Here is a 12,592-nt window from a genome sequence, read left to right on the forward strand (position 1 = left end):
TATACTGTTAGATTGAAAACCTGTGGATTGTAAGTGGGCTTTTCGACTGAAGATGAATAGTCGTGGATCGGTCGAAGAAAGGAAAGTCAGGTTAGTTGCAAGGGGTTTCACTCAACGCTACGGGTATGATGACGGTGAAATCTTATCCCCCGTCATCAGGATGTCTACCGTGCGCATGATGTTCGCTTTGGTAATCCAACACAATCTTGTGGTCCACCAAAGGGACGCTGCGTTCCTGAACGAAAAGGTAATCGAAGATATCTTCATGCGACCGGAGTTTCCTATTTCTCATGTGTCATATGTCATGTGTGGGAAGTGGCTACGGTTAGGATAGCTCTGATCAATCTACAGCATAAAAGAACAGCAAGGATCAATCTTTGTAGGCTTAATCAAAATGGTGCAGCCCAAGGGGCCTTAGTCCAAGAACCTTATTTTCGTAAGGGGATTTTCTATCTAGGAAACCTTGTGAACCCGGTGTTTCAGGTACTTTCAGTAAAAATGAAATGGTAAGCTCGCGTGTCATGCCTCGAGCTTGTGTGCTTGTCAACAACGCAATCGTTGCTACACTCATCTCTGAACTAACTACTAGAGATGTATGTGCTATCGCAATCGATGTATCTGTTGGAAACCTCAACAACGTTTAGTGTTCGGTTTATTTACCGCATGATGAACCATCCCCTACGGATGCTTTCAAGCAAGTCATTGCATACTGCACTGCAAGGCCTTTTGACTTCCACTAATTGTTGGCAGTGATGCTAATGCTCACCATATAATCTGGGGCAGCTCAGACATCAATTTGAGAGGCTCCAGTTTGATGGAATACTTAAGTAGTACAGATCTTGGATTACTTAACATAGGCAACCGCCCAACCTTCATGATATCTGTTAGATAAGAAGTGTAAGACATAACGCTCAGCTTTAGCGGAATTAGTCATGAGCTGATCAATTAGCGTGTCAGATGAAGAATCTTTATCTGACCATCGCTACATCTTTTTTGAACATGTGAATGTTACTTCGCAAACTTCGCGTTTCAGGAACCCCCGGCCAACCAACTGGGATCTCTTTACCGATTTGGTTGCAGGCAAATTTCATGGATACTCACCATCCATTGACACTCCAAGTGATTTAGATAATACAACGGCCTTCATCATGGAAGCTTTTGAAGAAGCTTGCCCTCTACGGTCTGTGAAGACCACAAATGGAACCCCTTGGTGGACCACTGATCTGGCGAAGCTCAGGAAACAATGTAAAAAGAGTTGGAACAGACAACGTTCTGCTGGATCGGAGGCTTCAGGTCGGCTCGCAAGGCCTACCAGAAAGCTCTTTGGTCTGATGAACGATCCGACTGGAAAAACCTTTGTACAAATGTTTCCAGTTTGAGTGAAGCCAGTCGGCTGAACAAAATCCTTGCAAAATCTAAGGATTTTCAAGTGAACGAACTTCGTTTGCCAAATGGCGACTGAGGAAGTTTTAGAATGTTTATTCAGTACACACTTCCCCGGATGTGTTGATATTACATCTTCGGATGAACCTGATGTATTTTCTTGTAGTTATGATTCTTTAGCTTCGGCTCGGAGTACCATAACTTTAGAATCGATTGAATGGGCACTAAATAGCTTTGCTCCTTTCAAATCTCTTGTAACAGATGAGATATATTCTATGTTGCTTCAGAAGTGTTTTGTTTATTTCAAACATGTTTTGAAAAAGCTACTTGTTTACAGTTTTGCTACAGGGTATGTTCCTAAATCCTGGCGAAATATTTCTGTAAAGTTTATTCCAAAAGCGGGTCGTGCGTAGTATGAAGAAGCAAAGAGTTTCAGACCTATCAGTTTGACCTCTTTTCTTCTGAAATGCTTAGAATGCATTGTCGATCATCACATCCGTAATGTTAATCTGGCCAACGTGCCTTTTCATGTGAACCAACATGCTTACCAATCTGGAAAGTTCACTGTGACTCTTTTACACGAGATTGTTTACAATATTCAGAAAGCATTCACTCAAAAGCAATCTTGTTTGGGTGTTTTCTTAGATATCGAGGATGCCTTTGACAACGAGCCTTTCGATGCCATATTGGAAGCCGCACGGAGTCATGGTATATCTCCAATGATTTCCAATAAGATTCACCAAATGCTCAAAAACCGACATCTCTTCGCGACATTGCGTCAAGCGGTGATTAGGAAATTGAGTGTTTGTGGATGCCCCCAAGGGGGAGTCTTATCACCACTTTTGTGGAATCTCGTAGCAGATACACTATTGAGGCAACTCAATAATAGCGGTTTTTCCTACTTATGGTTTTGCCGATGATTACCTAACATTGTTAGGCGGCATGTGCATCAGCATCTCTTTCCACCTGATTCGAAGCGCTTTTCAGGTAGTTGAGGGTTTTTTTTCCTTCTAAACCACAGGGGGATAAATCTGCTCATCAGACACCCTAACAGGAAGGTTAGGGTAGTGTGGGGTTGAGGCCGTCTTCTACAACGCCAGTAGAAGCCAGGACTACTCTCTCCTCGACCCACTAAAACACATTCCTATGGTCGCCAAACCCTACGTCTCTCCGGAACCACCAAGAAGGTATTGCTTCAGAGAGGGGCTAGTGCATATCGCACCCTCAAGGTTAGCTGCCGTAGCCTAGCAGCAACGAACATCGATGACTCGCTCTGGAGAGTCCATCACGATAGCATGCTGGCGCTTAGCCAGTTTCCCGAGTGGTCCTCGCCACTCCCTTCGTCCTCGGAAGGCGGGCAGGGTCAACCCCGCCCGCGCCCTACTGCTGAGCGGACATCAAGAACTGATGCATGTAACTGACATGTAACCCGATCTGACCTGCCCGTAAGGAAGGGTATCACTACCCTTCAGACCCTATCAGATGCATCCGTAGGTTGCAGACAGCAGGGTCTCACCTACCCCGACCCTTGCCGGGGACCCCTTTCCAACCGCGGGCTCGGATCCAACCCAGTAGACTGGCGCCACGACAGCACCGCTACCGGGACTTCCTCTCCGCGGCCACTTAATCGCTGTAAGGGTCGATCTCGACCGCAGGGCACCGGTATGACCTACGAAGCCGACTTCGAACCCATGGACCACCTCTTGTACTGCATCTGGACTAGCCATTCTCCGAGTCCACGCGCCACCTCCTCTGTAGCTCTCAGACGATATGGGTGATAGCCGTTGAAACGGCATTCCAGCTAATCTCATCCCTACACATTCTCTGGACCAAGTTGTCCGGAGTTGTGTCCTCCCCGCATGTGGCAAGCATGTGGTCACGCATTGTGCGAAAACGCGGGCACACGAACAAAACGTGTTCTGCCGTTTCCTCTAAACCATTGCACACTGGGCATTCGGGAGAATCCGCATGCCCGAAACGGTGTAGATACTGTCGGAAGCAACCATGACCTGTAAGGACCTGTGTCAGGTGGAATGTAACTTCCCCATGGCGCCTATTAATCCAACTATCTACCCTCGGTATCAACCTATGGGTCCACCTTCCTTTGGTGGAACTGTCCCACGCGCGCTGCCATTTGACCGTAGAGGCCATCCTGACAGTCTTGCGTATGCCTCTTGTGCCGCGCATTTCGAAGCACTCTATGTCCTCACTGATAAGAATGCTGATAGGCACCATACCAGTAATGACACAGAGAGCGTCGTGTGACACGGTACGGTACGCGCTTGCAACCCTCAGACACATAAGCCTGTAAGTACTTTCCAGCTTCCGTCGGTAGCATTCAGTACTTAGCGCGGTACCCCACGCCGGGCCGCCATGGACATCATCCGGGACATCATCCGAGACAGTGCCGCAATAGCTGTGGAGGCTCTTTTACAGGCATAATCGACGTGGCTACCGAAGGTAAGTTTATCGTCGATCATCACGCCCAAGTGCTTGACAGAGCGCTTTGACAGGATAGTGCACTCTCCTACACTGATCTCCGTCTGCTGCGCCGACTGCATGTTGTTAACAACCGTCACCTCTGTCTTGTGGTGAGCCAGCTCCAGTTTCCTGGACCGCATCCACGCCTCCACAATCTTGATCGAGTGGTTGGTAGTCAACTTTACCTCCTCGATCGTTTCATAGTAGACTTCGAGCGTAATATCGTCGGCAAATCCGACAATCACCACTCCCACTGGGTACTCTAACCTCAACACCTCGTCGTACATGACATTCCATAACACCGGACCCAGGATGGAACCTTGCGGGACTCCTGAGGTTATGTGAAAGCACTTCCGACCCACCTCCGTGTCGTAAACTAGTACGCGATTCTAGAAGTAGCTTCCGAGAATCTTGTACAAGTACTCCGGTATCCCCAGACGCAAGAGCGCATCGGCAATAGCAGCCCAACTGGCGCTATTAAATGCATTCCTGCCGGGGCCCGTGGCGTAGTTGGTCACACGTTCGCTTCATATGCGGATGGTCATGGGTTTGATTCCCAGCCCCGGCACTTGCAATTTTTCGTCAGTTGCTTTTCCCCCGAGAGCAACTGACACTGACCCTCTTCTGAGCCCAATGGCTCAAACGGACCCGGATACCTGGATATCGGCGAACTGCTACTCATAATGGACCCCCAATCGGACTGGAAAGGAACAACGGCCATCCATCATCATTCTTGTGCTCATCATTCTACTAGGTATAAAGTAGAAAAAGTGAAAGCAGCAGAAAGGCAACCAGTACGATAAAGTAGAATAGAATCTAGGCGCTGTCCAAAATGTAAGTGCAGCTGTCAATTGAAATTGCTCACGTAGTGCCCCAGTGGACAATAGAGCTGTAAATTAGGTTAAGTGATTAAGAATAAAAAAATAAATGCATTCCTTACATCCAGAGTCACTACCCCGCAGAAGCGAATTCCCCTCCTCTTAGGCTCGAGTGCTTTCTCAGCGGTTTTTGTAACCGACAAGATAGCGTCTACGTTCGACCTCCCCTTCCGGAAGCCATACTGGTTGCTCGAAAGACCATTTACGCCCTCAGTGAACCTCAACATTCTATTGAGGATGATCTTTTCGAGCACCTTCCCCGCCGTGTCAATCAAGCATATTGGTCTATATGCCGACGGGTCTCCGGGTGGTTGAGGGTAGTTGAGGGTTGGTGTCGCCAATATGGCCTTTTGGTTAATCCGATTTAAACATCTATTGTTCTTTTCACGGAAAGGCGAAACCGTAATGGCGTTCAACCTTTGCGTCTCTTTGATTCTGAAATCAATGCGACTGATCAGGTAAAGTACGTTGAAGTTATTCTTGATTCAAAGCTTTCCTGGACACCTCACACTGAGTTCAGAATCAAGAAAGCTTGCATGGCCTTCGGGGTAATGCCGGCGAACCTTTGGTAAAACTTGGGGTCTAACACCCAAATATATCAAATGGATTTACACAACTGTTGTTCGTCCAATATTGGCTGTGTGGTGACAAAAGGGCAAAGTTAGAACGGTTCAATCGAAATTAGGCCATCTCCAAAGGATGTGCTTAATGGCGATGTCTGGAGCGTTCTCTTCAACTCCCACAGCAGCACTCGAAGTTCTCTTTGACGTTGTTACACTACGCATTCATCTTCTTCTTTCTTACACTTACCGGCTACGGGTACTCGGTCTACTAAAGGAAACTCCTACAGTATCGGACAATAAAAATGCACCAAAGCCGTTTTCCCATACAAACTAGTCAACTTTGAATTGTCATATCTCAGTTATTTCTCAACCGATTGTTTTCATTTTTCTGTGACGAACTACAAAACATGTTGTTATACCCTACCTTTGTATTCATGTACCTTGATATTTACATTGTCCCAAATCCTCCCCATTTTGAGCCGTTGCGAGTTAGTGTGTAAGGCAGAACAAGTAAGAACCCGTTAGCGAACGGACGCGAGTTCGAAACATGTCCGCGGTCGCGGCTGAGAAGCCAATTGAATTATTATAATCGTAAGTGATAAATAAAGTGAATTTGTCGATTAGCTGTTGTGTTCATCATTTCTCTCGGCCGTCACAATAGTTCTGGCGACGAGAATGGCGAATCCGGACAACGTTGCTGCTGCTGCTGCCGGTCGCCTTGCTGCTGCTGCCCGTGCTGGTGCTGGTGTTCCGCCACCAAGTTTCGCGATCGACCCCTTCGATCGGCGGAAACTAAAATGGATGCGGTGGGTGGAACGGTTGGAGAACGCGTTCGCCATCTTCGGCATCAACGAAGAGGAGATGCGGAAAAGTTTGCTGCTCCACCATATGGGCCCCGAAAGCTACGACATAATCTGCGACAAAATCGCCCCGGAGGCGCCCCGTGCAAAAACGTATCGGCAGATTGTCGACACCTTGGAGGCGTTTTTCAACCCCACCCCGCTTGAGATCAGCGAAAACTTTCGATTCAAGTGCCGTCGCCAAGGCGACAAGGATGCTGCTTCGCCGGACGAGTCGATTGACGAATATTTGGTGGCGCTTCGACGGATTGCGGTAACGTGCAACTTTGGACAGTACCTGGAAACCGCCCTCCGTAACCAGTTGGTGTTTGGCATCAGGAGAAACGACATCCGAAGCCGGCTGCTGGAGAGAAGGCAGCTCACACTGCAGGACGCTCGCGAGATCGCTGTAAGTATGGAGCTGTCGAAGAAGGGCGGAGCTGAAATCGAAGGTAGTCAAGGTAAGCAGGAGGTCCACAAAGTGCAGCACCAACCAGGTAAGCGGAACAAGTCGAAGGTGAAAATAAACGAAGGGGAAAAGCGTTTTACTCCGAGGGGGGCTGGTGCAAGTGATGTTAGCTGCTACCGCTGCGGTGAGAAATCTCACCTTGCCAACACCTGCAAGCACAAGCACACCGAATGCAAGTTCTGTGGCCTGAAGGGACACCTGGAAAGAGTGTGCATGAAAAAATCCGGCTCGAAAGCCAGTGGTGCGCGATCGTCGGGTAAACAAAGTGCCGTGCAAACGAATTTCGTGGACAATTCCGCAAATGACTATAGTGATGCGAAAACCGATGTGCGCGAGGTGTGTTCGGTAAACACCATTTCGGACAATGCGAAAATTTGGATGAAAGTGCGCGTGAACGGAGTACCGATGCGTTTCGAGGTGGACACGGGATCGCCCGTCACCATCGTGAGTGCGAACTGCTGGAAGCAAATGTTCCAGGCAGCGAAACTGCGGCAATGCGATACGAATCTCGTGAGCTATTGCAATACAAACATTGACGTGCTCGGGATAATGGACGCTCGTGTCGAATACGATGGACAGAACTCGCAGTTACCGTTGTACGTCGTGAATTCGGAAAAACATCCGTTGATCGGGCGCGAATGGTTGAGTCGTCTGTCGGTCGATTGGAATGTGCTGCTGCGGAAGGACTATTCGGTGAATGAGATACGGGGAAGTACTTCGGGAAGCAACTGTGCCGCTTCGAATAATGCTGCTGATACTGCTGCCGCCATGAAGAAAGTTCTGCAAAAGTTTCCGAGGGTATTCGAGGATTCCATCGGAAAGATCTCCCGTGTCCAAGCCAACTTGCCGCTGAAGAGTGATGCCCGTCCTGTCTTCCTGAAGGCGCGTAAAATCCCGTTCAATCTGCAGAGTGTGGTCGATGCTGAACTAGACAAGCTAGTTGCGGAGGGAGTTCTCACCAAGGTCAACCAGAGTAATTGGGCGACACCGATTGTGCCGGTGAAGAAATCCAACAACCGGGTGCGCATCTGCGGCGATTACAAACAAACCGTCAACCCCAACCTTGTGGTGGACAGGCACCCACTTCCTACGGTGGACGAGCTTTTCGCCTCGCTCGCTGGTGGGAAGAGATTCAGCAAAATCGACCTGGTGCAGGCATACCTGCAGATGGAAGTTGCTCCAGAAGATCGCGAAATCCTCACACTGAGCACCCATCGCGGTCTGTACCGACCAAACCGCCTTATGTACGGGGTGGCATCTGCGCCAGCCATTTGGCAGCGACAAATGGAGGCTTTGCTGCAAGGAATCGAGGGTGTCAGCGTGTTCCTAGACGACATTAAGGTAACTGGACCTGATTACGAGACTCATTTGCGCCGATTGGAGGAAGTTTTGCGTCGTCTGGAGGAGAATGGCATCCGAGTCAACCGAGACAAGTGCGAATTTTTTGCGGAGAAGATAGAATACTGCGGATACCTCATCGACGAAGAGGGGACCCACAAGATCCAGAAGAAAGTAGACGCTATCCAGGATATGCGGAGGCCGGAGAACAAGGACGAGGTACGCTCCTTTGTAGGTCTCATCAACTACTACGGTCGATTTTTCCGGGATCTGAGTACCGTTCTCTATCCTCTCAACAACCTGCTGAAGAACGAGGTACCGTTTGAGTGGAGCAATCAGTGCGAGAAGTCTTTTCAAGCGGTGAAGAGGCAAATGCAAGCGGAAACCTGCCTCGTCCACTATTCCCCCGAATTGCCTTTGGTGCTGGCCACCGACGCTTCGCCATACGGCGTGGGAGCCGTACTGAGCCACATCTACCCAGATGGCTCGGAACGCCCGATCCAGTTTGCCTCACAAACGCTGAACCGTACTCAGCAGGCGTACCTACACGTGGATAAGGAAGCGTATGCGATAATATTCGGCGTTAAGAAATTCTTTCAATTTCTGTACGGCCGGAGATTCGTTTTGGTTACGGACAATCAAGCAGTGACCAAAATCTTCGGGGAACACAAAGGATTACCTGTGATGTCCGCTCTTAGGATGCAGCACTATGCCACCTACCTGCAATCCTTCGATTACGAAATACGGTTTCGGAAGTCGGCGAGCCATGCCAATGCGGATGCGCTCTCCCGAATCCCGCTGCAGCTGGCGGATGCAGACAACGTCATCGAAGAGTCGGACTTAGTGGAACTGCATCAAATCGAAACCCTTCCACTTACTGCTGCGGAGTTGGCACAAGCAACTGCCGAGGATTCCTCTGTGAAGAAGCTGATACAAGGAGTCAAATACGGTGTCCTCGTCGAAGGCAAGGACCGGTTCGGAATCGACCAGAGCGAGTTTGCAATGCAAAAAGGCTGTCTGCTGCGTGGTATACGAGTATACGTGCCGCCGTCTCTTCGGAAGCGAGTCCTTGAGGAGCTGCACTCTACGCACTTCGGAGCAACGCGAACCAAGTCACTGGCAAGAGGCTATTGCTGGTGGAATGGAATGGACAGTGCTATTGAGGAGATGATCGCCAATTGTGTTGAATGCCAGTCGGTGAGGCGTGAACCAACGAAGATGCCGTTACACTGCTGGGAAGCTCCTACTGCGCCGTTCCAAAGGGTCCATGTGGACTTTGCGGGACCATTCATGGACACATACTTTTTCATTCTGGTCGATGCCTTTACCAAGTGGCCGGAGGTGCGAGTATGTAGTTCAATCACTGCTGACAGTACTATCCGGATGTGTCGTGAGATGTTCAGCACTTTTGGAGTACCGTCGGTGCTCGTCAGCGATCACGGTGTCCAATTTACGTCCGAACAATTTCAACAATTCCTGCGAATGAATGGCATCGTGCATAAGATGGGAGCGCCCTACCATCCTGCTACAAACGGGCAAGCGGAGCGGTATGTGCAGACTCTGAAACAGAAGCTGAAGTCGCTGAAATGTACGAAAGCACAGCTGAACGTCGAACTCTGCAACATATTGCTAACATACCGGAAGATGATACATCCTGCCACCGGTCAATCACCTGCGATGATGATGTTTGGCCGGCAGATACGATCGAGAATTGACCTGATGCTACCGAAGAACGAAGTCGTGGATGCGAAGAACCATACAGTGCGAGAGTTCAAGGATGGCGATCGTGTACGTGTTCGGGACTTTCTGTCTACGGACAAATGGAAGTTCGGGAAGATTGCGGAAAAAGTTGGAAAACTTCGGTACGCTGTCCGCCTGGATGACGGGCGGTGTTGGGAGCGTCACATTGACCACATCGTCGGTGTGGGCGCTTACCTTCCGGATACATCACCGAACAGTGCCAGAAACGAAAATGGGAACCGTTACAGTCCGGAAATAGCTGCTTCTCCATCGACAGTAGCGACTCCCGAACGATCCGTGAGTTCATCAACGTCTTCATCGAGTGCTCCGGTCTGTGCTCCGGAGCCACCAGCTGGTCGACGACCGGCACTACCTGATCCTGTCCAAGAACCGGAGGAAGGACCTCCGAATCCCAGGGTCACACCAGTTGCCGCGCAAGAGGCTGCACCACCCTTGAGACGATCCACTAGGGTGATCAAGGCTCCAACAAGATTGAATTTGTAACTTTTCTTTGCAATGTAATTTTCTTTTGTAACGAGCTCGAAGAACTTTCTTTTTACGAGAGGGAGAGATGTTATACCCTACCTTTGTATTCATGTACCTTGATATTTACATTGTCCCAAATCCTCCCCATTTTGAGCCGTTGCGAGTTAGTGTGTAAGGCAGAACAAGTAAGAACCCGTTAGCGAACGGACGCGAGTTCGAAACATGTCCGCGGTCGCGGCTGAGAAGCCAATTGAATTATTATAATCGTAAGTGATAAATAAAGTGAATTTGTCGATTAGCTGTTGTGTTCATCATTTCTCTCGGCCGTCACAATACATGTCAATTCTTAAAAACTATTGAAAAAGTTCGGAGATAACTATTGATACAAAAGTTACAGATAGGTTGAATTTTGACAATAAAAATGCACCAAGATAAAACAATTAATAACAAAAAATGGTTACGTCATAACATTATGGTGTCTTCGGCAAATATATTTCTTGTGTAATAAAGAATAAATTTGCTGAAGAGACCAACATGATTTGACTTCAGCATTTTTTGCTATTAGTTTTTTGGTCTTGGTGCATTTTTATTGTCAAAATTCAACCTATCTGTAACTTTTGTACCAATAGTTATCTCCGATTTTTTTCAATAGTTTTTAAGAATTGACATGTTTTGTAGTTCGTCACAGAAAAATGAAAACATTCGGTTGCGAAATAACTGAGATATTGGAATCCAAAGTTGACTAGTTTGTATGGGAAAATGGCTTTGGTGCATTTTTATTGTCCGATACTGTATGTACACATTAACACACACCTCGTTGTTTTCACTTTTGGTGAATTGGGACAAAATTGTTCTTGCTCCAAGTGATCTTATAATTGCTTGTAATTTTCCATATAGGACATTTTCCACGAAATACCCTTCCCGGGAAGAGTGGACATCTGGTTATCTGGAAAGAAGTATTTCAGACGGCATCGTATGTTGCACTGATGGCTCCCTTCTCGAAGGTCGAGCAGGTGGTGGTGTTTATTCTCGTGAGCTAAGGCTGTATCAGTCTTACTCACTTGGAAGACACTGCACCGTTTTTTCAAGTTGAAATCTTTGCTCTTGAGTGCGTAGTGCAATCGACACTTCAGCAGCACGTAATGGGCAAAGTAATATACTTCTGTTCAGATAGCCAGGCTGCTATCAAGGCACTTGCTTCGGCCTACTCTATGTCAAAGTAAGTTATCGCAAATCGAGGTGCTAAATTCAGTGGATGCTGTTCACCTTGTGTGAATACCTGGCCATTCATCCATCGCTGGAAATAAATTGGTTGATTAGTTAGCTCACACTGGAGCATCACATGATTTCATTGGCCCTGAGTCAACAATTCCGGTATCCAAGTGTTGGGTAAAGCTTCAGATTGACACCTGGGCTGTTATTCAGCACAAACAATATTGAAATAGTTTGAAGTCATGTCGTCAAACAAAATTGTATTGTACTGAGCCATTTCCTTGGGTGGCGAAGTATCTAACAAATCTGCCAAAGCAGAATTGCAGCATGCTGGTCAAAGCATTAACTGGCAACTGCCGACTCAGCTATCACATGCCGAATATTCAGCAAACTGTTTCATTTGTATGTGATAGCTGTGAATCCGATTATGGAACTTCGTATCATTTAATATGCAACTGTTCAGTTCTTGCGCAACTGCGTTTTCGAGTACTCGGTAAACACTTTTTAAGTGAAACTGACTTTAGAAACCTGAATCTTCAGGATGTTTTGTTGTTCTTGAGTGGCTGTTGTAAAGAGCTATAGGCTCTTTTTACGCTTTATGCGTTATCACAGTGCGCTTTTCAGAGCGCTGTTTGCACCCGTTGTGGTAAGCTTATGACCTGTCCTTTTCCCTTTCCCATCCTTTCCTTTTTTCCTTCCCTTCTCCTTCAGGTTCGTGTTCACGGCGATGGCACAAATTTCCCAAATGGAGTAGAACGTGCCTCTGGGGACGACCTACTATACCTTTTAAATACCTTTTAAATACTGCTACCTGAGACCTCCTAGCTCTTCAAAAGTGCGCAGTGAGCTGCTCGCAAAAATCCTGTGAGTGCGAGCTGGGGCATAGTTCCTGGGGAACTCAATTCTCGTTTGCAAGGAGGATAGCTACACCATACACGTTCAAAATCAAGTACACCGGACCTGAATTGATTTGTTGCACATACCGACAGCTGACAGAATTCTTATCATCTGCAAGGATCTGTCTCAAGTGGAGGTTGTGAAACGAATGCTGGGACGTGAATTCCGGATGTTAGACCTGGTCAAAGCATCGAACGAGAATCAGCGAAGTGACTATGCAACTTAGACAGCTGGGTTACGCTGAGCCAGTACTGCGCCGGTTCGATATGGCCTCTCCTCCTATGAAGTGTAAAATTAGCAATAGTT

The 12,592-nt window shown here is 47.8% G+C and overlaps 1 protein-coding gene across 1 annotated transcript; it reads left to right on the top strand.

Annotated features, from left to right (window-relative positions):
* The first annotated feature begins 5,980 nt into the window (after nt 1–5,980).
* On the top strand, nt 5,981–10,195 carry LOC109419746 (uncharacterized protein K02A2.6-like). The gene has a single exon (XM_062848081.1). It carries the CDS (start codon nt 5,981–5,983, stop codon nt 10,193–10,195), a length of 4,215 nt encoding a protein of 1,404 aa, XP_062704065.1.
* The last annotated feature ends 2,397 nt before the right edge of the window (nt 10,196–12,592 follow it).

Source organism: Aedes albopictus, chromosome 2 (genome assembly GCF_035046485.1).
Source record: "Aedes albopictus strain Foshan chromosome 2, AalbF5, whole genome shotgun sequence".
Lineage (NCBI taxonomy): Eukaryota > Metazoa > Arthropoda > Insecta > Diptera > Culicidae > Aedes > Aedes albopictus.